The 25,193-nt window shown below is 36.2% G+C and overlaps 1 protein-coding gene across 10 annotated transcripts in view; it reads right to left on the reverse strand.

The window, feature by feature from the left end:
* rg (A kinase anchor protein rugose) overlaps positions 1–25,193 on the reverse strand; it is a 399,649-nt gene that overhangs the window by 191,454 nt on the left and 183,002 nt on the right. For 5 of the 10 annotated variants that reach the window (XM_076125868.1, XM_076125867.1, XM_076125875.1 and 2 more), the window contains 19 exons: positions 19,360–19,500; positions 17,731–17,873; positions 16,290–16,503; positions 14,210–14,462; positions 13,820–13,962; positions 13,465–13,551; positions 13,269–13,372; positions 12,850–13,040; positions 12,198–12,349; positions 11,575–11,739; positions 9,876–11,334; positions 9,506–9,651; positions 8,896–9,060; positions 7,984–8,163; positions 6,483–6,584; positions 5,491–5,598; positions 4,897–5,047; positions 1,721–1,894; positions 634–722 (listed from right to left, as the gene is read on the reverse strand). In XM_076125868.1, the coding sequence (XP_075981983.1) occupies positions 634–722; positions 1,721–1,894; positions 4,897–5,047; positions 5,491–5,598; positions 6,483–6,584; positions 7,984–8,163; positions 8,896–9,060; positions 9,506–9,651; positions 9,876–11,334; positions 11,575–11,739; positions 12,198–12,349; positions 12,850–13,040; positions 13,269–13,372; positions 13,465–13,551; positions 13,820–13,962; positions 14,210–14,462; positions 16,290–16,503; positions 17,731–17,873; positions 19,360–19,500 (4,167 nt within the window). The remainder of the gene's footprint in view (positions 1–633; positions 723–1,720; positions 1,895–4,896; positions 5,048–5,490; positions 5,599–6,482; positions 6,585–7,983; positions 8,164–8,895; positions 9,061–9,505; positions 9,652–9,875; positions 11,335–11,574; positions 11,740–12,197; positions 12,350–12,849; positions 13,041–13,268; positions 13,373–13,464; positions 13,552–13,819; positions 13,963–14,209; positions 14,463–16,289; positions 16,504–17,730; positions 17,874–19,359; positions 19,501–25,193) is intronic. The other 5 variants (XM_076125873.1, XM_076125877.1, XM_076125876.1 and 2 more) reach the window with 2 other exon arrangements.

Raw genomic sequence — 25,193 nt, forward strand, 5'->3', positions numbered from 1 at the left:
AACAAAACGAATATAATGAAGCATACGTATCACACAAATCGTCCACATTTATTCGAACATATATTTGTAGCGACATCGATAACAAAACCAATCGGCATACAGCAAATTATTTCGCCCAAACACAATATGAAACTGATGGTTGGGGTCATCTATAGGGGTACTCAAATGCATGCACCCAATGCGATATCATTCCTAAAACTATAACTAAACTTATGGTCATGAAAACTCTACTTACAATAAATCATCGTTCTTAGCTAATACCTAAATTGATAGAAATCGAGAAGGTTGGAAAAATCATGCTATGAAAATTTTGGAAAATATTAATTTCATAAAAACTATTTTAGGTTTACTAAACATAATAGCATAATTATTTTAGAAGTTCAAATAACCAAAACAAGCATTTTTAGAGCAAAAAGATTACTAAAATTATACTTTTATGTTTAGGTCAAATATAATTCTAATTAAAGTCCAATACAGCCTACATAATATCGTTAATTACTCACAAGATTCATCAAGATACAAAAATACGAGAGGGTCTATCAAATGTCATGCAATTATGATCCGTACACAAACACGATTAAGTCGATAATCGCATACGAAATCCCACATAACATTCAATGCTTGCAACCTTACCTTCATCGATGGAGAATCCAGGTCATTTATCGTCGAATTGTTCTCATCAACGACAATCATCGCGTATTCCACATCATCTCCATTGTGTTCTAGAGGGAATATAAAAATATTCAATATTAGTTAGAGAATTATAATATTTGTAATATCTGAGACAACATCGACAAAGCTTGCTTTAATAAAGCGGGTAAGTCGGGTGTTCCTACACAACACTATTCCAGGGATTATTTACTTCTATTTACTGTACATGGAATTCTGTACTAAGCTTTACGAAGTTACGACTTAGCCTTTACCCAAAGCATTTATAATCTTCATCTAATATTATGCTTAGTTTAATGCCGACACTACGGTTCTATGTTCTATTCATGCGTTGTCTGTATCTCTGACAGTTGCACAGAATTCCGATTGCTTATTATTAAGTTTACCTTATACATGCTAATTTATGGATTTATTAATCTACGTTCAAATGATGACGCAACATAAATAAAAAATGAAATTAAAGTTAAGCGGTGCCTTAGCGGTGCGTAGATTTACAATGCTTTGTCTTTTATAGAATCCGAAGAACATTGACACATTGACGAAACAGAATATTTCGGAAGCACAGATATCGTTGAAGACAATTTAGAATTGAAAGACAAAACAGTGCGCGCGAACTTCGACCACATAAAGTATATTGGGCGTTCACATTACATCCCTATATTAATATTTGTATAATTTTATAGAACACACGAAGGAGCAACTGAAATCACTATGGAAGCGTGAAAGCAATATCGAAGCACGGAGAGAAAATAGTGTTGTTGCTCTGTCGTACATTCGATCCAATAGACCATATTTAATATTTTATTATAGCTAAGTATAATTTTATTTTGATATTAATTCTGCTGTTTATCAATTTGCAACGTTATATAAACAAATTGGTACGAAATAAATCAATGAGTTTTATTTAAGAAATCAAAGTTAGTCTGCATTTTGCTGTGGGTACACCACAAGATTCACAATTAGGACTTTATGAAAAGTTTAGTTTTTTATTATTGTTTTCTTTTTAGTTTTGAACAGTAATGCGAACGCCTCGTGTCGTCGGCCGCGTTACCTGCGTGAGCGCGGTGGTAGTTAGCGATGCGATTGTGTGCGAGCGTATTATTGTTAACGTGTTGGCTGCAATCGAGCTTGCAGTGCGAGTGAGGGTGTCGGTGAGCTGGATGCCCACCAGGCAGGAACTGCGGGTACACGTGGTGAGACCACTGGGGGAACAGCGGCCGCGACCCTGCAGTCCGTCCACCCAGACAAAGTACCAGGGAGCCAGGAAGTGGAAGGAGATTGTCGTGTGTAGAGCCAACAAATACCAGGACACCAAGAGATACGAGGAGATAACGATATATACAAAGGATGTAAAGGATGGCACAATGAAGTATAAATCGATCAACCGTGACCAAAGTACCAGGACATAAGGAGATAGTAGGAGATTTCAATATGTACAAGGATACGGAACAAAACAAGTAGAATTTAAGATTGAATGTTTGTTTATCCGACGTCGCGTTATTTACAGGTAGAAAGCGTATTATTAAAACGATAGTTGTATACCGATGCAGCGTGTAGTAGTATGTAGACGATTTTACCAGTGTTCCCAAATCGTGACGCGTATATCAAGCGGCGTGAAAAAAGGAGAAACGACACAATTCAGATATACAAGTCTATTAGTATCTTTTTGAAATGTCGCCCTCGAAAGTACTTACAACTGAAGATAGAAAACTTTGTTTCTTTATAATCTTGACCAAATTTGATCATGGTGCTCACACAGCAGCTAACTCGAACGCGAGAAGATTCCTTTAAACGACTTAAATAATATTTCCTTTAACGTAACATGAGTTTTGTACTAAAAATCGTATCGATATGACAGCGACCCTATAAATATTCCCCACGCGAAAAAATTTCACGATGATGTTCACAAAATGCTACTATTTCTTGCTTAATTATCACAATAGCATTATACTAATCTAAAATTATAATTTCATCATAAAACCGTGATAAAATTATATCTACGAAACTAATGTTTTAAGTGTACTTTTGCTACTGTGTGTGAGCACCATGACACTAAAATGATAGGAACTAGTTATTTCTAATATATACTGAAATATGTATTTAATAATTATTTCTATAAAGTGGCAGTACTTCAGAGAGCGACCACACACAAATGAGAATGATAGTGACCATTTTAATATGACAACCAATATTTCAAAAAATCATGTTTTTTTTATTAGTGCAATAAAGCATATAAAAGAAGCGTAAAATAAATAGCATACTAATAATCCATATCTATAAAACAAACCCGATTTCTCTATATAAAGAAGAGAAGAGTAATTATAATGTTAAATACATAAAATATATTATATCAAGACATTTACTACATACATAAACATATCCCTTTGAGAAGTAGATTTTTTATAAAATTACGTCAGTTTAGTTATATTAGTTTTTGATGATTGAGTGTGATAGATGGATAAATAATAATTAATATTATAGATGAATAAGTACAGTCAGCAAAAAAAATCACTCACAAAATATCAATCAAGGCTGGTACATTTGTACAAAAAAAAATATAACTTATTTAAAGATTTTTGCTGTCTTTTTGAATAGTTTTTGTTGCTCACTGTACAGAAAGTGTTTCTACTACGTATTTAATAGTGAATGTTGTTGTCATAACAGTGTGTTACATTCCTTATTTACATGAAATTATTTAGAGACAGACGCTAATAGATTTGAAGAGTATTCTAGAAGTAGAAGGGATCTAAGAAGACAAGTGATTTTTAGGTTTTATACAACATGTAACTCATACAATTTTGACATACTCTTAAAGGAGATCGGCAGATTTCGTACAGCTTAAAGTTGGTGTTGTTTCGTTACAGAATTTGTACCACTTATCAAGGGGACTAAGTCACTTATTTTTATTTGGGAGTATTATTTTTAGAAGTCCGGATTAATTAATAATTCAGGAAGAAAGATTTGATTAATTAAATAATATTTTTTGGTCTATGGCTTATATTTGTCATATTTGTATGTTATATTTGACAACTAAAGAAAAAGAAAATCTCGTGAGACGTCACTATTAGTCTGACGTCTACGCATCCGTGTTGTTTTGGATTGTGGTTTTGACAGCATCTGAGCAATTTAGCGAACTATCGGGGCTTCTTAAAATGGAATTAACTTTTTCCTCCCAACTTTTAAAAATATAAGAATTTTAAAATAAGCTTGTTTATCATATTAGCTATCAATTAAAACAAAAAGTGAACCTAAACATGACATTTTATAAGCTGTACGAATTCTTCATACAAACCTGCCGTTCTTCTTTGCAGAAACCAACATAAGCGTCTTTCCGCCCCTATATTATTAGTATCACTAATTTAATAATAATCATTTCGAAGTCTTGTGTAGTATTTATAAGTTGACATTTCAAGTCAAGCCTTGGTAACAAACGACTTTAGTCTGACTATCCATCTTTTTCTAGCCATTTTGCTGGCTTTACACAAAACGCTATGGTATACGCTTACACAATACGGTATGGTCCTTAGCCACACAAAGTCGTTTACACAATTCGTCTTATGGCAACTAATATTATTATTAATTTATAATTATAATTTAAACGAAGATGATAATTATATTCCCCACCAATTGATCATTATTATTCATGTTACATGTTGTATAATCTAAATATATAAAGGAATAACATATAAACATAATACTAAGTTTAACTTGTCAGTGTGATTTGTATCGTGGTCTATGTCACGGTAACCATAGCTAGCTCTGTTTGGCATCCCATAGTTCATCGACTAACTAACATCGCCTATCAGACGATACTAACAAAATGCTTGAAAACACTCCTGATGGCTTCGTGTGAGATATTTATTTTAGTTTTATTATTGCGTTAAAATTACAAATTGTATGGATATTTTAAATTGTTAATAATTTTTTTTTAGTTGAGTAAGTAAGGGCTATGTGTACCTAAATTTTGTTTTTTCTTATTGAAATTGAATCTATAGTTATGTTTTTATGCTTGTGACTGTACATACAAAAACCTTAAAGCTTTAAAATTTATTTAATATCCTGAAGAAAATACTTAAATATTTTTTTTCTAAATTCGTATCCTCTACACAATTAGCCATTTCAAACGCAATAGTTCAGTAAAATTCCCACACTCAGCTAAAATGTATATAATATGAATATAAAAAGCGTGCACATATAGATATGACGTGTGTGTGTGTGTGTACGTACCGTGGTGGTCGTGCGCGTGGTGCGCGCGCCGCGTGCAGTCGGGCGGCGCGTGCGCGGGCGGCTCCAGGATGTCGCGGTACTTCGACACCATCAGCACCGAGATGAAGTACACGATCGCTAGCGACAGGAACTGTGCTTGCTTGGTTTCTTCCTGCAAGTACAAAATACGACTTCTGTTTCAACATGGTCGTAAAAATACGACTTAAAAATGTTTTCTGATATATTTTATTTCATGCTGTGTTATTGGCGGAATTAGGCATAAAGCAAGGATTGTCACAAGGATAAACCAAAAGAGTAGAAAATACATTTGGTTTAGGCGTCGTAGATTCTTATTTCGATTTTATAAATTCATTAAATTGGCCAAAGAGATTTTATCGTGATTTTGATTTTACTTATCGGTTACGTGTTTTCAAGAAAGATCTAAGCTCACGGATTTGCTTACATGAAAAAGGTAACAAAAACGACGTGCGCGACTCGTTCAGTATGGATAATATTTTGTTGTCAAACGAAAGTAGCAGAGTAGTTGTAATAAATATAGTACAGTAACTGATAGAATTACATAGTAGTGAGTTGCTATATTAGTTTTTCACTTACCACATCTCTATAAATGACAGCTCGTAGTCTATTTACATCCATATCTTGCAGCAGTCTTTCCGGATCCTTGACCGGACTTGAAGCGTCTGCCAAACTCGCCACCACACTCTGAGATTTACAACAATCATCAAAAATCATCCTGACAATCTATCATTATCCAAAAATTGCATCAAACAAGCATACAAAATGCTGTAAAACAGAGTGGCCAAAATGACAAAGTACTAAGGTACCACAACCGCTGCGGAGGTGTTTGTCATTGAAGTATTTTCAAATAGTGTATCGTAAAATAAGATCTATTGGCAACATGCAAATTTTGGCGTGACTATAACTCCACAAGCGTGTGTTGAATATTTTCTATCTCTTTTTAAACATGCATTTAATTTATTGTGCTGCTCTCTATATTTGCGCGGTGTGTTGTGTATTAATTTGCTTGATTTTTATTTACCAAAAACTTTTTTCGTGAGCAGTGCAAGGTGGTGAAAGCAATCGTTAGTATCGATTACAGTTTTAGTACCAGGGTTGTATAATGGACAAGAAGGTTTGTGTTAAAGATGCCAGTCACTGAGCTAGCAAGATACGCATCACAAAGGATATTTCTTAAGATTTTTTTTATGAAGCGTTCTATTGGTAGAACGGTTTTCTATTGTGTACCTTGCTCCCTCGTGATTGGTTGAACTGGATGGGGATTTTTTGTGTAACTTAAAGGATTTTTTATTCTAAGTTGTGCCCAAGAGTGATTTTGAAGATAAGGGATGGATTTCTTAGTTTAACTTGCTTTACTAGGACTTCATCACCGCAAACAGCTGTATTATTCAAAACGTTAAGGAATATAAAGGGCCTCGGTTTTTGTTAATAATGGGATGTTTCTTTTTTTTTATGGGGAATTTCTATGAATTATCTTTTGATCAATCGTAATTCTATTGTTAAAGGGTATCGGTGCGTACTCGTGGTACCAGGGCAGCAGAGGCGTAAAGGAGGTGTTGTGTAGTTACCTTAGGATCGGGTTCGTTGTTGGGGCGGGTGGCGGCGCGCGCTGCGGCCAGACGCTGGCGCTCCTTGCACTCGAGACAATTGCGCACAGCACACGTGCACACCTACACACACACACACGTGTGTACCGCACACACCTACACGCCGCGCCAAGCGCTACGACTCGCTAGAGTTCTAGGAAGTAGTAGCTGTCCACCGCACGAACCGTACTCTCCATGTTTATGTGTTCTTGGTACTTTTATAATCAGTAATTAGGTCGTTCTCGAGAATTAAATCAAGAAAACATGACAGCATTAGGTATTTATTTACATTAATTTAATCTATTAGTAAGTAGTTTATTCAATGAAGTAAAATTAAAAATAAATACAGTCATTCTAAGTAACTTCTTATTTTTAAACAGTTAATTTAATTTAAAAACTGTACACTTCCATAAATTGCTGTTTTATTTTAAAGCAAGTATACGTTCGGCTTAAGATATTTGTCAATCAGAAATTTTATGAAGATATTTTCAAACAAAAATCTTGTAGTACTTAATAATCATGAAGTTTAACACGTCATAATTCCAAAATTATGTGATAAATGTTGCCCAAAATGACTGTATAAAATATAGATAATGCATGAACATCAAGAGCACGGCATAGAAAAGTAAGTTCTATACTATTTAGAAGAAGATCTACAAGTTAATACTAAGACAGAGACTATCAGCCTACAATAGAGTCTAAGTCATAGACAATTCAATTCTATAGTCTATGTAATGAAATGATGCTAGTTTCTCACAAGAAAATCTATTTTATCTGATAGTAAAACTAAAACTGATATAGTATTATAACATAATGGAAGTAACATTAATAATAGAAAAGAAAATATTAACGACTTTATGTTGGTATTGTTGTTTGAATGACAATTACTTATTTTAAAGAGTGTTGAGACCTTTTTAGCACTCATTTTGCCAATATTTTAAGAAACGGAATGTAATATTGCTTTGTATACGCAGTTAAACCCAAACTGCGTAATCTTCCGGTTACATTTAGAGGCTTTATTTCTTTTAATGCAACACGTCACACGATGAACTCCGTCTCTAATATATGTATACGCGTGATCAAAAAATATTTCCGATTTAAATAAGACTAAGAACGAATATCACTGCTTAAAAACAAATGTTTTCAACAATGAAATAAAAGTCCGTTCTTTATGGAGTATAAAGAACGGAGTTCTTTAAGTTCCCAACCCGCACTTGGCCAGCGTGGTGGACTCAAGGCCTAACCCCTCCCTCATTACGGGAGGAGATCCTTGCCCAGCAGTGGGACAGTAATGGGTTAAATTTATTTTTTTATTTATTTTTATTTTATGGAGTATTCCCAAAAAAAAACATTTTGATAACAACGAACAAAATCTCAAAATCATGTTTACCATTCCTAAACAGTAACTCAAATCCTTTTATCCCTTCAAAAGTCATTCAAACAACAAGACCACCGCCCCCCAGTCCTCACCCCCTTCACTCACCAGCCTTAGACACTGCCTCAGTATGCCGCCACTGGACATGTTCTTCTCGGCCTCGAGCTCGGCGAAGTTCAGCGCGCTGGCGAATATCAGCACGTCGGCCATGCTCACCAGGCGCTGGAGGAACGTCACCGCTACTTCTACAGGCATGCCTTGGGTCGGCTCTATTACGTCTAGTTCGTTCTGTAAGTGAATATTACATATATAGTTTTGTAGATAGATATATATAGTAATATAGATATATAGTAGATAGAAAAATAATAATTTAGATTTATTCTCATTCGTTGAAAACCAATTTAAGCTTTGTCTATAATTAATTACGTTAAAATGTGGACCAGAAATATAATAAAAAAATGGCGTAATATTTATAATCTTATGAAAATCATAATTTAATCAGCGCCTATGACGGAAGTCGCATGAACTATTTATTGTTTTAGGTAAGCTCGAATTCGAAAACCTACGTTAGTCATACTAGAGTACAGAAAGTTGCTAACCGCGTAGCTAATCGCGCGTAATTTTTTTTGTCCCTTATACAACATCACGTATCTTGAAAGCAATATAATACTGACAGTGGTGTTTTTCCTAATTAATTGTTACTTTATCTATCACATTATTTATTCTTTCTGTAAGTTTTTAATCTATACATATACAACTCAAAGGTAACTGACCGAATGACTGATTGACTGACATATTGATCTATCAACGCACAGCACAAACCACTGGACGCATCGGACTGAAATTTGGTATGAAGATAGATGTTCTGACGTAGGCATCCGCTAAGAAAGGATTTTGGTCAATTCTACCCCTAAGGGGATAAAATAGGGGATGAACGTTTGTATGAAAATTCTGTCCTAAGACACAAACCACGCGGACGAAGTCGTGGGCATAAGCTACAAAACTCAAATAGACGCTCACATTAGGCGACGTAGCGGACGCGAGCAGCGGCAACAGTCCACCACACGCGATGATCAGATTGTCGGCCAGCTGACTGATGAGGTGCACCGTGTTCACCACGAAGATCGCGTTCTCGCTGCTGTTCACGAAGTCTATCACCGACTTTGTTGAGTGACTACGCCATACCTGCAAATTGAGAATTGTTTAGATAAACGTTGATTAAGATAATATAGATTATAGGTATTTTCTTGCTGTATATTTATTAACCCTTTGACCGCCACAGCCGACTATAGGCACTCGACAAATCAGAAAGTGCTCACGATGCATTCGTCGGCAAATATCGACAAAAATATAGCACCGTGAGCACGTTCTGATTTGTCGAGCATAGCCGACCGTGGTGGTCAAAGATTTAAATTGATATGTCGAATTATTACTGACACTTTATTCGGTTTATAAGCCAAGGCGAGTTAGTTTTCAATGTTCGGTCAGTCATACACTGTGATAATCGTCTACAGAGTCTTGTAGAGGTAGAAAAAAGTAATCAATTAGTAAGTCGATCCAGAATTTTACTTTTAACCCTTTATTTTTAAACCACAAAGGAAAAAATTCTAAATATAATCAGTAAACTTACTTGTATATCAGTCTCCAAGCTGAACAGTACATCGGAGAGCAGTCGTTGATGTATGTAAGACCAGCGGAACTCGGGGATACGGAACGGCGGCCGCGTCGGGCCCGGCGAGAACATCGGACGTGAACATTTCGATGGACGCTTCGTTTCTATAACATAACGCATAATATGAATATTTCAAATGTTAGGGACTAAGACGTTATGTGGTCCAGGAGGTCGGTAACATATTGAATTTAAAACATCTACTTATTTTTTTACTAAAACTCTTTTTATTCGACCTGGAAATCATAATCGAAAACAACATAAATATGCGTCAATACTACAGAGAAATCAAGGTGGCAGTTAAAAAAGATTGGTGTACAGAAAGACATACCAAAATGATTAGAATCCACTTGAGTGCTAGTTGAAGCACTTCGAGGTCTCTTCGGCGACGTCGACGTATTCGTTCCCTGTGTCGACACACCTTCACCTCTATTGCCGTCCTGCTTCATCTCACTATCACCAGGCAAGCTAACACGTCTCTTTTCTCTCTCATCTAAACTCCTCTCCTCCTCACTATCATGATCCTTATTAGCTAACGGAATGCTCTCACTAATAGTCGAAATAGGCGGGTTTTCCGGCGCTTTTTCTTCTTCAGGTGTCGAAGCATCGACTCTTTGGCTTTCATTCTTTTCATTCTCTTCTGTGACGTCATCTTTCTTCTCTAAATCTAGTTTGTCAGCCTCTTCAGTTCTAGAATTGACTAAAAATTCCCCATCTAATGGTAGAACGTTGCCTTCGTGCGGATGATCTGAAGGAATGACTCTTTGGGGGCTATTGTCATCATTCACAATAGTTTCTTCTTCAGTTCTTGAAACGACTGATGCAATCAACTCAGTTACTAGATCATTGGCTATCGTTTCCGCGGCTCGCTTCTCATCAATTTCCTCAATCTCTGGTTCGAAATCATCACGACCGTTTGGCGTGTTTCCTTCTGAGTGCGGACCTCCGGATATCGCTCCAGAATCCGTATCATCATCAGTCTTTAACCTGACAGTTTCTAACGCAATACTTAGAACATCATTCACGATGTTGATAGCAACGCTCTTAGGGTCATCAGAGTCAACTTCCTCTTCGTTCGTTTCAGTCTTATCTTGAGTCCGTCGTGGACTTGTGGCTTCGCTAGGAGTTAAGTACAATTCTGAGGGATCAGACAGTTCTGACTCTCGTTCAGCGGCTGCGATCTCGGCTACTCTTTCTGGGCTAGCTGTTTCACTAGCAGACAAACTTGAAGGAATGCCTTCACTTCGATCGGTGACGTCAACGTCGTCTCTCGCCACTGTATCACCTACATCTCTAACGGGAATGTAGTCCAGACTACCTCGTCTTAAAGGTTCATCAGTTCTTTCTAAAGTTCCTACTCCGGACTCAGGTTCCGAAAGCAGTCTACTCTCATCGACAATATCGCTTGTGATCTCAGTTTCTGGTACCGGGTCTACAGTGACTTCTGGGGTTTCGGAGACGGGTTCTACGTCATCTACAGCGTGTTCTACTTCGGTATCTTCACGGGTTTCTGTGGGCGGTGGGCTGTGGAGCTTGCAGGCATCTGCGTTGTCTGTCCTTGGGGCACATCGACAGTTGTCAACATCTCTTAGAGAGAGTCCGGCGCCTATTTCAGTCTGTGCCGCGTGGTGCAATCTCCTCTGTGGAGGTTGTTCGTGTCGCTCCCAGCCAGAGATGGTGGAGATCGGGCGCTGTTGCCGCTCCGCTGGGTCTGTGATGTTGTCAGCTCGACGCTGCTCGTAGTGTTCGTACATTTGAGCGAATTGCAGCTTGAATTCTTCGTATGATACCTGTAAAAACCGTTAAGTTGAATAAAGCGTTAAGTTAAATAGACTATAAAATTCTCTACAAGTTGTTTAACTTGGGTTTTCAACTAATAAGGTTCTATGGTTTTACGGGCCTAACAAAAAAGAGACTAAACTAACTAAAACCTGACTTTAATGATACTTACCTATCCATCTGCTAATTCTATCACTTTTTGCCTAATTTTCTCTCTTATTACTAAAATATTAAATGACATAGTACCATACCTTAGAGTGCACAATAGCGAGGGTATCAACCCAGACCCTCCAGCCGCCGTACTCGTGCTTGATAGCGTGATGCAACAGCATGCGGAACAGCGAGTACACCATGTCGGATATCTTCTGTTCTTCCGCGTTCTTCGGGTGGATGTACGCCATCGCTATCAGCCACTCCTGCAAGATAATAAAGAGATTTAGAAATTATTGTAATTTGTCTATTGCATATTTTTTTAAACTGATATGGTATGGAATAATATAGCAGTGAATGTCTTCTGGCACCTATGTTTTAGGTGCAGGGGCATTAACTAGTAAGAATTTAAGTTCTCTAAGGTGTAGGTCGTCCCCTCAAACCATATTTAGAATTATGTGCCAAATCCTTTCAATTAAGTAGGTACGGTAAACTGTCTTATAATTTGATGCTCAGATTAATAAATCAAACTGTATATTCCAATAAATTATAAAGGATTTATTTGCTTGCTGCGGGTAAATAAAACACGTAAGCAAAAAATATCTTAATAGAAGAAAACAAGCCCAAATTGTCGAATAATTATATTCTACACAGTTAGCTAGTAGCATGGGAGCTATTTTAGAAGTTTTTCAATAAAAATGTTGTTTAAGTATTATTCTCATACCTGCCACACGGACATCTGCAGCACAGTACGCCTGTTCTCCCTGTTGTTGCTGCAGAGCAGCGTCATGTCCGACAGGAACAGCTTCTTCACCTCCAGCAGCTGTTCCGTCTGCTTCGACTGACGGATCAGTGTCGCCACCACTTTGAGGATCACTGGAATTAAGAATATTCTTGTTAAAGACCCGGGAAAAAATGCTGATAGACGATATTAGGAGGTAGAGGATTATATAAACGTAATAATATGACTTTACCAAAAATGTGGGTTATATACTTTTTGCTAAGAGAGACTCTTGACTTTCTGCCAGTATGTTACAAAGATCATGAAAACTGATGTACCAATTGAGAAAATAATGAAGTAGCAATGTATACGATAGTGCGTATTTTTGAATAGAAGAAGAAAAAGAAAGAAAGTTTATTTAGTAAAACCAGCACAGAGACACATAAGAAGGATACATAGTACAACACGGTATAAAATGGTTGAGGATGTCTCAAGGCCTTACCAAATAGCATAGTAGTAGTTTTTGCAATGTGCTATTGATAAATTAACAATTCTGTCGAGTTTATCTCTTGAAGGAAGTCCATCAAGCAGTTTGCACCGAACTATCGTACAAACATCGCTATTCTACTAATTTATGTCTGTAAAGTTAACTCACTAGGATTCTCCAGTCGGAAGTGTGGCTGCGGCTCTGGATGGCTGGTGTACAGGATCTGTTGTCCAACATGCTCGGTGAGCAGCTCGTACAGCGCGTTGTACACGGGCAGGGCGAGGCCCTCGCCACACGCGCCCAGACGCGTCGCTAGTAGCGTGTACAAGTTGTGTGGAGACATTACGTCGTATTTGCGTCTGGGGAAACAAAAAGTAAGAAGATATAACAAACAGTCATATAAATGAATCATGATTGTTGTGTCAAAATACTCTCTCTCTCTCTCTCTCTCTTTTACTCTCCCTCTCTCTCTCTCTCTCTCTCTCACTCTCTTCCATGCTATGAATCTTCTAATCTAATGCTATAATGTTATAATCTTGTAACGAAATTAAAAACTTCGAATGTAATTTCAGGAAATTGGTACTTACTTGTGTGTGCTTCTACTAAGGAAGAAACCGAGTAGCTTGAGAGCCTGCAGTCTGATCAGTTGACTCTCTGATGACAGTAGCTTGAAGATAGTCCTCACTCCACCCTGAAAACAACAACATACATCGTTATATAAATGGCATATTGTTCGATAAATATATTATCAAGGGCAATACTTATTAATGTGTATTAACTTACCTTAGCATCAAATGCAGGCACCATTGAGCTGGGATGCTCGGACATCAATGATATTAACATTTGAAGCACGTCATGCAGGTTTTCATCCTAAAAAGCAAACAGTGTATTTTTATATTTGATCCCTCTCACGAATTATTCTTTCACAAAAAGTTAAGGTCATAGAATAGCGTGAATGTGTCTCCATTTCCTTGCAAAATGTTGAAATATCTTCGAAAAGTCATTAGAAAGTAATTATAGTCAAAGTTATTATTTAGGAGTTCCTGATTTGTTTGACACTAAGTGATATTTTGAGATACGAACTGCCGCGAGTCGCTCTGTGTTATTCTTACCATCACATAGTACCAGGGCAACATACCTCATGCATAGTAGTCAGATAGTTGAGTATTGACTGCAGTTCATCCTCCTTCACACCGTTACCGATCATGATCAGTTGTTTTAAGAATAAGAGGATGTAGGCTCGTATCGTTAGAATATCTTTGTGAGCGGGGCGGGGGCCTTCTGGAATTACATGAAAAGTGTTATAATATTAATCAATAAAAGCTTTATGAATCGAAATAGCTACTTTCGTATAAACGTGAAGACTACCATTTGATAAAAGTAATTTTCACTTACTCTAATAATAATCTGCAAACAGCTTAACTTTTTTTTAAAGGTTTATCAAACAACTACGTTATAGTATGTAGTAGTTACGTCATAATTAATAACTTATCAGAAGCTTAACTGCAGAAATATTTTCCAAACTTACCTAATCCCTTCGGCGTAATTCCGCTCTTAGCCCGCGGATTCACAACCCAATAATAAAACTTGAGTGTATGTACCGTTTGTAGCACAGTACTGACTCGTCTCACACTGCCGTATATATGAGCATCGGCGAGGAAATCTGTCGCCAAGTAGCAATACAGTCTGGCCTGTACTGCAGCCGGCGTGTGGATCCACAGCGCTGGGTTGAACAGTATATGGTCCAACAACTGCCAAGTCAAAAAAGATTGGCAGAAAGACTGCGATTAGCATAGACCTTAAGCTGTCCGATGGTCGGTAGCGATATGCTCTCTTGCTTTCATAATTGCCTAGTACAGGATCGTGATTTTACATCTCAATTGCAGATAACTAAATCAAGCTTTTATTAAAGTTACATTTAATTACATACATTTACTTTAAATTATATAATCAAAGAAAATATACAATATTTAATATGTAATGGTATTACTGCATCTGTGCACAACAAGCTTTTAGTTTAAAATAATATTTATCATTGTAAAATCATAGTTGGTATGTTAAGAAAACCAAAATCTATAGAAAATAATTATAATAAGTACATGAAGATAATATAGTAATACATAAATAGTGAGTACAATACTAAAACTGCAAAGCGCTACCAGGATATCATAGAAATTGTGAAGCACTAAGTTTACAAAGGGATGTGTTTAGTGAGGGCAGGGCTAAGATATAAAAATTCAAATTCACAAAAGTTCTTAGAAAAATACTTGTGAATTCGAAGATTTTGGTAACATCAAACTAGATAAAATATCAGATTTGATAGTTCCCATTTATCCCTGAAACACAGTGGGGGTGTGCAGAACAGTACAACTGTCAAATCGAAGTGAGGAAGCAAGAGGAGCATGCGCTAGCAACCATCGAACAAAACTTCTTTTTGGGTATCACATCGTGTCGTGCTAAGGAAACGTTCCTTCTCGATTGGAAAAACCTCTTATGACTTCATACAAACCTGGTATCAAAGTAAGTCACTTGCAAGTTCAAACATAGATTTGTTTGACAAAGATCATGTTCATTGAAAGTCCATTTCACATTAAAGTAATGTGCAAACAGAATTAAAATATTTCCAATCGAGAAAGAATCCAGTACAAATTTACATAAAAGACGGCACCAGTCACACTTAAAATAAACCTCTGACACAAAGAAGTGATTGATTGTTTATACAAATTGGAAACCGAGTAACGCCTGTGCAAAATGTTTGAATAAAAATGCTCTTTGATGAATTAATGAGATCAATAAATAAACATTCTTGAATTCAATAAAAAAGTATTTTAAAAGAATGTAAGCATGAGATACAAGCATGTTCGTTTACTCAAGCAAATTGACAGGCTCATTACCGCTAGTGTAAAAGGCACTGAAATGTACAAAGAGACTTCACATAATGTATTATCAAACGTTTGTTCAGTTGCCTAATTGATTTAACTCTATACACATGTTTACAAGCCCCGAAGCGGTGTTCTAATTGTGACGAAATATCCAATGTTGTGTGCAGTGGTTTATACGTAAAATGAGCGAAATTCATTACACGATAATGAAAGGCCGCTGCAAAATAGCTGTCGATTCCACAGAATTCTATGTGGATGTCCGTCTAAATATAGACAACACTTTTGCTATTTATTTACACTTTATTAAAGACTTAATGAAAGTCAAGAAAACATCTGTTTTATAACGAATAGACGAGGTTAAACAACGACCCTTTATAAATTACCTTATGAAGGCAATTTTCTTACTTTATTTATGGTAGCTTGTACCTTTGTTGCGCGTTTTAAACGACCTGTATTATGGTAATTTCCGAGAAATTAATCTTGATGTTTCAGTAAAACGATAAAAACAAAATTTATTGCATTAATTTCGTGAGCAAAATTAGGACCGAAATGGAAAATTAGTTACATTGGACTCTCTCAACTCGGTTCTAACTTGATAATAACAACAACAAATATTTTGAAATCCTTCGCGAAAAGTTTGAATTATCTTGAGTTTATCTTGTTTTATAATAAGACCGTGCTAACAATTAATAAGAAAACCGCAGTGGGATTAATTTAAAAACATACCTGTTTTAACAGTAAGTCAGAATTAGGAGAGCAGCATGTAACAAGATGTTTGGTCAAGTGTAGGAAGGAGGCGAGTGTGTCGGGCGTGAGGTGATCCCGACTGCATCGCTGGAGCATGTGCGATATGACCAGGAACCCACGACACTGTAGCATGTGCTGCTGCACTGTGCTGCATGACTCCACCAGGGAACATACGAATCCCAACAACTTTGAGCTGCAAAATAAATAACAACAGGTTTGTAAAAAATATTTAATTTCTTTAACCTGAAATTAACAGGAAGGTAACATTCTGTTAAGCTGCATATGAAAATGTTCATATTTCTCTGGTACAAAGTAAAACCCACGTAATTGTGTCCCGAAAATTTATTTCGAATAAACCTTTGTGGAAAATCCGTACGTACGCGAGACGTCTCATTAGACGACACGAGAATACACTCTTATGCATAAATTTAATCCGGTGCGCACCTTTGATGTGATTCGGTACAATTTTGATGGCCTTATTTATCCGGATTCACCCGGGCGTGACACGGGTCGGGGCGGCGACTCTTTGAACTGTCATTGGTGTTATCATACTCGCTTCAACCTATGTCAATATTACGCACATGTGACCGGACTGATGGAATATGTTCCAGGAATTTTGCCCCGTCTCAGATATATACGGTTTTGAATATAAAAGCTAAAAATCGAATGCAGATTTTTCTCGACGTCGTAAAAAAGTATCGTCAAATAAAGTGGCACTGCTATTGAATGGCTGATAGGATTACATTGAAATTCAACTGTAAAACTGAAACGATATTCATTTAAAAAACATGGCATTTCGAAAAGAATTTCATATTCGGAGACAAAGAGAAATATCTAGTAAAATAATATAACTGTAATTGCTACGAGGTTGTCATATAACTATTAGATTTATTTGGTTTTTGCGTGAACCCTTTTGCAAAATGTGAGGTAGTCTCATTAAAATTAATGTCAGGTCCGATAATTTAATAACCGACCTTCGCAACCCTATGCTAATATAAATTGTCGCACCAAAATGGTGGTAATAAATCTAGCCGGTTAAGCTGAACAGATACCAGGCAATTAGGAGTTGGCAGCAGTTAGTTCGTATAGCCAGCCTCACTTGGCCGGTGTGGAGTTTCGAGAGCTTGTTCGACAGTGAAAGTGCATTTAGCGAACTAACGCGTCCAAAGCTACCAGGAGACTAGGAATATTAATGAGTGGCTTTGGCACTCGCAAATGCTCGCTAAGCCAATGCCAGTGATTTAGTTGTGGAATTCTGAGCAACTTTATTTCGAGCCTAACTAATACGCGAACTAAATCAAATTAAAGAGAGGTAGTTTAATTTTCGGGGATATTTCAACAAGCTTATGTATGTAGCAGTTTTCAAGTAGCATTATTGCCGTGAATTATTTATTTAACTAGTAGTTAATCAGAAACATACCATAACATAGGGTCCCTCTTCGGGTCCGTTGCCGGCGCATCATGCTGTAGGTCCAATTGTGCAAACAACGGGAACAGAACCTGCACTCCGCCGATAGAATTTAACGCACTGTGTATTGAATGAGTCACAACCGCTTTGACCTCCTGAAATAAAAATATAATTTATGATTTCTTGAAGTATTAATTAACAAAAAAAAAATATAGGAGTACCAGTTCAGATTATGTTAAGAAAAATTAACGCCCATGGAATGGAAGATAGAATCTGTATTATAATAATTAACTAACATCTTTCTCAATGAAGACTGTACCAAGGCACCAGCAGTGCTCTTAGTTCAGTGAACGTTCGTTACCAGGGCAGCATAGCACGGGAGCGTTATATAACTAACAAAGTTAAATCCATCCTCCGCGTACCAGGAGAGCAGAGAGCTTACTCAGCGCATATTTACCACCAAGGTAGCAGCATATTGCAGAAGTTATAACTACTCGCATATTTTTCTTAAGCGTCAGCGCGGAGTATAATATCCAAGTTATAAACAGTAAGTTTAACTTCTATGAAGTTCCTTTGTGAAGACTGAAGTGTTCTTTAGAACTGTATCATGTTTAACCGACAGAAATAATAGTATTAAGAATCTCTACAAACCGAACTATGAAATCCAAAATCGGGTATCTTTTGCATATTAATTTATGCATTTATTAACAGAAACTAGAAATTAGGTTTCGGTCGCAAATTGTTCATAGCTTGACTGCCGAAGGATTTTGATGCAGGATTAAGATTTTGCTCGGGAGTAATATTATTATAGTTACTTATAAGTTAACGACCTGCACATGTAATTCAGAAGACAAAGTGACGGTAAAGGCAGTATCTATTTTTTAAACAACCCAGACAAATAGTCGGCAAACGATCAGTCACAAACAGTTTGCTTTACCAGAACATACCCTAAATAACAATAATTCTATCCCATTAATATAACTTAGATAATTCTAACGCAACTCGGGTAGATCCTAGTAAGTTTAATAAGAAAGTAATAGGAGCACAGTGGTGTGAGGAGATCGATCGACAACTTGTATAAGTTGGGACTAATGCTTTGTCACGTACGTCGTTCGATCCTTACACGAGCGAAACTTACTGTAATTTGGTGATAACTTATCCTAGACATAATTATTAGGGAACTGACATGTTTATAGCATGTTCTAAACTAATATATTATTATACTGAGATTGAGGAATGTAGAGGTAGAGTAAGCTATTCGTAAGATTCATTTTTCTGTGTGTGAGAGTGAGAGACCAGGCGCAGAATCGACGGCTTATCGTGCTCTCCGAAGCACGGAGATCTACGATCTCAACTCCCTATTAGAATTTTAATTTCTATTTAAGAATTTCTCATTGATTGCCTGACAATCAATGAGAAATTCTTAACAGAAAAACTCGGAAAAGACTCTTTGGGCGGACCCAGGATTCGAACCCGAGACCTCTTGCGCGGCAGTCGCATATTACAATTTGCAATTACACTATCATAATGATACCCAACCATTTTATTTCTTAAAAAAATATAGTTCAGCGTTATAAAAACTCGTAATATAAAATGTAGGTACATATTATATCCTAAATATTGAAATTGTGTTTAACATACCTGTAGCATCAACGCATGTGGCGTATGCACGAAATACGAAACGTTGCCCTTCGGCGCCGACTGCAGACACAACTGTCCGTCCGTCGCCACCGGGTTATACATGAACACTATCGCTGACGATAGCTTACCATCGTATAGCACCTGCCAGATAAAACCAGGTTTAAATACAAGCACCAGGTTTAAAGTTACACTGTTCAAACGTGATGCAAGACGGAACTTGGATTTGCAAGGATGTGGAAATGTAGGATAAGTTACAAAAGTAGGAGTTATTAAATATTTATTAGGTCTTTGCTCCCTTCAAGGATGGTACGCTATTTCTACTTTAAAAGTATTTTTTTTTAAATCAATTTGTGATTAATGAAATGCTTTCTAATTATGATTTGAACAAAAGAATATGCTATGCTCCACTATTTGTTTTACTAATTTCCTACTAATGTAATTATCCTACGATGGCACTAAAAAATAAATTTAATCCAAAAAATATTTTGTTTGTTTACGTCTAGAGTAAATAAAGCCGCTCTATGTCTACAGTTGTATGCAAACGCGATATATTTAATTAATATGCTGTAAAACTTTACGCTAAACGTGAACAAACTTGAATTCAACAAAGAACATTTAACAAACACATACAAACAAACAAATATTTGGGACCCCATACAACACATGCAAAGCCTACAGCCTGTTGCTACCAGGACAACATAAATCACACGAAGTAACAACAAAACACCACACCAACATCACACATATGAAAAAAATACTATGTTCTTTTCCCATTACCGTTCCATAATAACACCAATAATGCGAAAAAATAACAAAAACATTATAAATAAAGGAAAAATGGTTAAATAATACACTCAGTGTTACGTTACAGCTAATGCGTACACTTCCGAGTACCAGGAAAACAGCTATTATAAGGAGTAAGTCGATAATAATGCACATAAAACATCGTAACGATCATGTTACTAACACGGGTTAGAAAGGAAAATGTCGGCGCTTCGATGACTTAATAAAGTTATCTGTATTGACAGCTGAATAAAAGGTTAGTAATGTAAGATGAAAATATTATGTCAATATTCCTTTTGTTACATGACATACATGCAATATAGCTTGACGTTGATTAAAAGGTATAATGTTTCGCGAAAACTTATAATATGACAAATCCCGGTAAAAAGCAAACGTAGCTTATTACAGAGAAACAATTATAGTCATAATCAAATCGATAAGAATTCAAAATATCGTGATTACGCAAAACCATTATTTAAAATCAATTATTTATAAAATCTACGAAATCTATTAATATTCAAAATACTTTTCTGAAATAAAAAACTCATTAGCACATTAGGCATCGCTTAAACTACTAGGCGAGCATAAACATAAACAAGCCTACGAATAAACATCTACGTAAAAATGTCGACCGCAGTACTATCACCACAGCATTGGACCGCAAAGAGACACGTCCCGTCGAGGGCCGACGACCACTAAAAGCCATTCAAAGTGTGGCCCCACTAGTCAGACGGATGACAGTTTTGAAACAAGTTTAATTAATGGCAAGAATGTTAAAAACGTTTGGGGAGAACTTACATGGAAAACGATTAAACGAGACATGTTATAAACGGATTTTTAATAACATTTTTTTTCATATAATAAGTATCTAAATAGATTAAGACTTGCACTGTTACTTTTCGAGTAAACTCTTTAAAATGCAATGCTATGAACTAAATGTACTTTAAATTAAAACCACCATTTACCGAACCGAAAATTAAACGCGTATAATTTACCCGAACTTCAAATCAAACCCGTATGATCTATAGTCAAGGAGACACAAGCTTAAGAGCTAAAGTACTTGCAAATTAATAAACGTGAAATTGTACTAACTATCCACAAAACTTAACCTCTTAGTGTGAAAATGTAAATTCTAATTTTCTAACATACCGTGGTAATCCTGCACTTACCCGAGCTTACATTGAACCGCACAGACTCAAATAAGCTTAACGAATAACCGTTAAAAGCTAATTTTAACTAATTCTCGGTCAGTCGGGCTTTACTTTAAATTTTGTACGTGCTATCGGTTCCGCATACACTAAAGGGGGTTTCAGACGACCAATGCGAATGTTTACACGAACGATTGTTCAATATAAAATCAATCAGTCTAGCCTTCCTTCCAACTAGGTATGTTGCATGTTGGAGTCGGCTTCCAGTCTCACCAGATGCAGCTGAATACCAGTATTTTACATGGAGCGACTGCCTATCGGATCTCCACAAAGCAATTACCTTGGTTATAACACGATACCCCTTGGTAAGACTGGCTGTCAGACTTTCAAGGTTCTGGCTGCTGGTATCGATTATCAAAAATCTTTACCAATGTCTGCTGGGACCCACAATTAACGTGCCTTTCGAAACGCGGAGTAACTTGGAAGGTATAATATAGTCACCCATCCTACTAAGTCACTAACTCCTCGTTGTTAACAATAAAATATCATTCTTATTTAGCTACTGACACCCAGTGCTTTACGAAGCATTGAGATAACAAATGCACAGCTCAAACACCATCAATTGGCTATCCATTTATGAAGAGCTAGTTGGCAAAAGTTGCATAACTAACTAATCGATTCGATTACCATCGCAACTATGAGCTTCTCGATCCGAAAGTGATTGTGTAAGATCCTTTAGTTAAATCGGGTATAGTTGAAGTTTGTTCAGTGCCCAGACGTGCATTACAGAGGCTAATCTAAGTACCGTCTCCACGAGAGTGCACTTAAGCTCTCGCTACTTTCTGGGCACCTAGTACATGTAATGAGATTACGTGTGTTGTTTTAACAAGTCACTGGGTCCTTTTTATTGTTATAACAATAACATAATGTTAAAGAAAAACATTAATATCACACTATGAGAGCAGATAGAGTTATACAAGACATTTTGTAAATCGCATATTATAAGTAAACAAACATGTCTACCGAACTGAAACAGTCATCAGTAGTTAGTTATATCAAATTCAACACAACTCCTTCGAGATCCACGAATCTCTCTCAATTAGCCAAACTCACCCCAAGAGATTATATCAATATAGCTAAATGGCATTTGACAATTAATTATATTTGTGTAATCCATGATAAATAACCCTATTAATTTCATAATCTCTATACTTAGATAGTTGCATTTACACTGATAAATAAAATTGTGTAAGGTTATGCAACTAAAACACGGTTGGTTAATAGATGGGTTGACCGCTTTGTGATGTTATTACTCATAGAAATTTACGAGAGAACGAGTATGTACTGAAGATAAACGACTTCTTACATCCTATAATCGCCTAGTCATCAATCACAAAGGCGATCCGTTAAACTGCAAAGTGCAATGAACTTCCACACTACAGCTGCAGTCTCCGGTTTATCGCGACGCCTTGCAAGTTATGACATCCTAGTACCCCAGTAGCGAGTGAAAAGTTTTACACTTAACAGAGCGTCTTTGACTTAGTTAACATGAATTATGTCTCTGTAAAGAAGTTTAAGTGCAGTCGAGGGGTTCTTTTGTAACTTCCCTGTTTGGAAACAAGACTTGAAAGCGCTAAATAAAATGTAATGTACAGCTTTGTGTCGCCACAGTCGTATTTTGTTACGATTTATACAAACAGATGTTACTGCATTGTCGCAACTCATAACGACTTCCATTCTTCGTGCTCTTACTTCCGTATAAAATAAGCAAGTTAAAATATAAAAGTATTTTGAATGCATACAAATGCTGTAGCTTGCTGTCTTTATTAACTTAACAAGGACTAAAAACTTATATCAGGGAAAAAAGAAAAGTTTAGCTGTTTTAAAGATTGCTTTCTCCACTAAATTATAAATTACCAGTGAGTGCAACTAAATAAAGTCATATTTTAGACTATAAACTCTTATATTTTGTACAATTCAGTTTCATTTATATTAACTTATTTGAACTAAACGAAAATTTCAAAGCAAGGCCTCGAGCTACATGCTGCAGAGATACGAAATTGTAGTACTTTTCCCGTCATCTCTTTTGACAAGATCACATTATTTAGAGCGGTAGAACTGTGAGTGGAATCTGCATACGTCTGCATTTCATATGAATCTTGACCGGTGACATATCTCTGAAATGCTTTAAGTTTGCCTTGTACGGGTAAGAGCTAAAATGTTGACTTTTGTAAAAGCGAAATTATTACTTCTAAACTTGTTTTGTGAGTGTTAAAGTAACTTTAAATAAATAAATATTAAGATATTTCACTTATAAGGTAGCATCGATTAATAAGATTTTAACAAATGTTTGGCTGGATTATTCATTAAAAAAATAATGTGACCAAAAATTTATTTTAAATAAATTGAACACCTTTATTAATGTAAACCGCACACTAATTCTGGAATACTATCGTATTTCATTTGCATCGTTACTCATTATCAGCTTATGCGTTCCTAGTACATGAAGTCGTAATTACTAAGCGCCAGTGGCAATTGATTTGCAATTTCAACTGATTAATTGATAATGACACCTTAGGTAACCTAGGTGTAATAGCTTATTAGTACATTAATCAATTAGCATAGCAAATGAGACGGATTAGCGCTGTTTAACGCTACTGCCAAATTACAAACGTCATCTAATACTAATTAGGATAATTACAGAGGGATTCTCGGATAGAGAGAATTTCAATGTAGTCAATTTAAATTGGTAATATGTATAATTAATTATTGCACCGCTGTACAGCAAGGGTTTTCAGGAATTGCAGAGCTTGAGTTAATTATGATACGTCGGCTAACCTTTGAGAAGACACCAATGTACTTATCTCGTCGTATTGTTAGTGATCAACCTACTGTCAAAGTTGTTCAAGCCTACTAAGGCCTTTGAATTGGCTCAAGGACTGCTATTTAATTAGACAACAACCGGGACCGACTTTTTTCGTACCCCACGAAGCACAGAAACTATCAACATACACAATTTATTAAAGATATCAATATATTTATTTGTTAATTCTCATAATAAATACTCAATTAATAAGATTTATAAATACTAAATCATTTAACAAAATTGTAAAGTAACAAAAGCGCATACTAGGAAAGCATAAGAAAGTTGTAGTAATAGTTTTTATCGTACAACAGTTTACAAGCTTGCAATCTTGTCACAGTCCGTCACAAGTTGGCTGCGCTGCCTTCCTTCGTAAAACTTAGTCGTGCCAACTTACAACCACCCTGTAGCTGAGTTAGAACCTAGCTTATACAGCTATGGGGTGTTGTTATAACTTGTTTATTAACTAACTTTAATTTTGAAAATTAGGCTTTGTAAAAGATGATGAATACTGCAAGAAATACATATTTTAAAATGATTGTTTTAGATACTTAACAAAACTCTCTTTAAATTAGGCATTGTTAGTATGCGAAGGTATTTTTGTTTCATTAACTTAATTCAAGTTAAAAATATTTCTAGTATATAATATGAGAAACTATTAAAAAATAATTAAGTAAATTTATCGCAAAATTCGCAATCAGCGTCATAATTTACCGTGAAAGACCTCATTTTAGGGACCCTAGGCGCAACAAAAGGACAAATACTATAAAGATCTTTGTTCAAAATTGAACGAAAATATAATAATACCACAACAAGAACAAAAAAAGAAAATAAAAACAATTGCCAGTGTCCGCAGAAAATTACGTTTTGTTAAGCCCAGTCTGGGTGGCAGGGCATTTGTTTGAGCTTGTTCACAATTATATTAGTTCGCCTAGTCTTTGCATTGTTCAATCTCATTTTATGCCCCAGAGAGCCATTGAAATGGGCTTAAATTATGACTGACTGAGGGCTTGGACTTAATTAACGGGGAATCATGAGGT

Source organism: Anticarsia gemmatalis, chromosome 18 (assembly GCF_050436995.1).
Source record: "Anticarsia gemmatalis isolate Benzon Research Colony breed Stoneville strain chromosome 18, ilAntGemm2 primary, whole genome shotgun sequence".
In the NCBI taxonomy this organism is placed as follows: Eukaryota; Metazoa; Arthropoda; class Insecta; order Lepidoptera; family Erebidae; genus Anticarsia; species Anticarsia gemmatalis.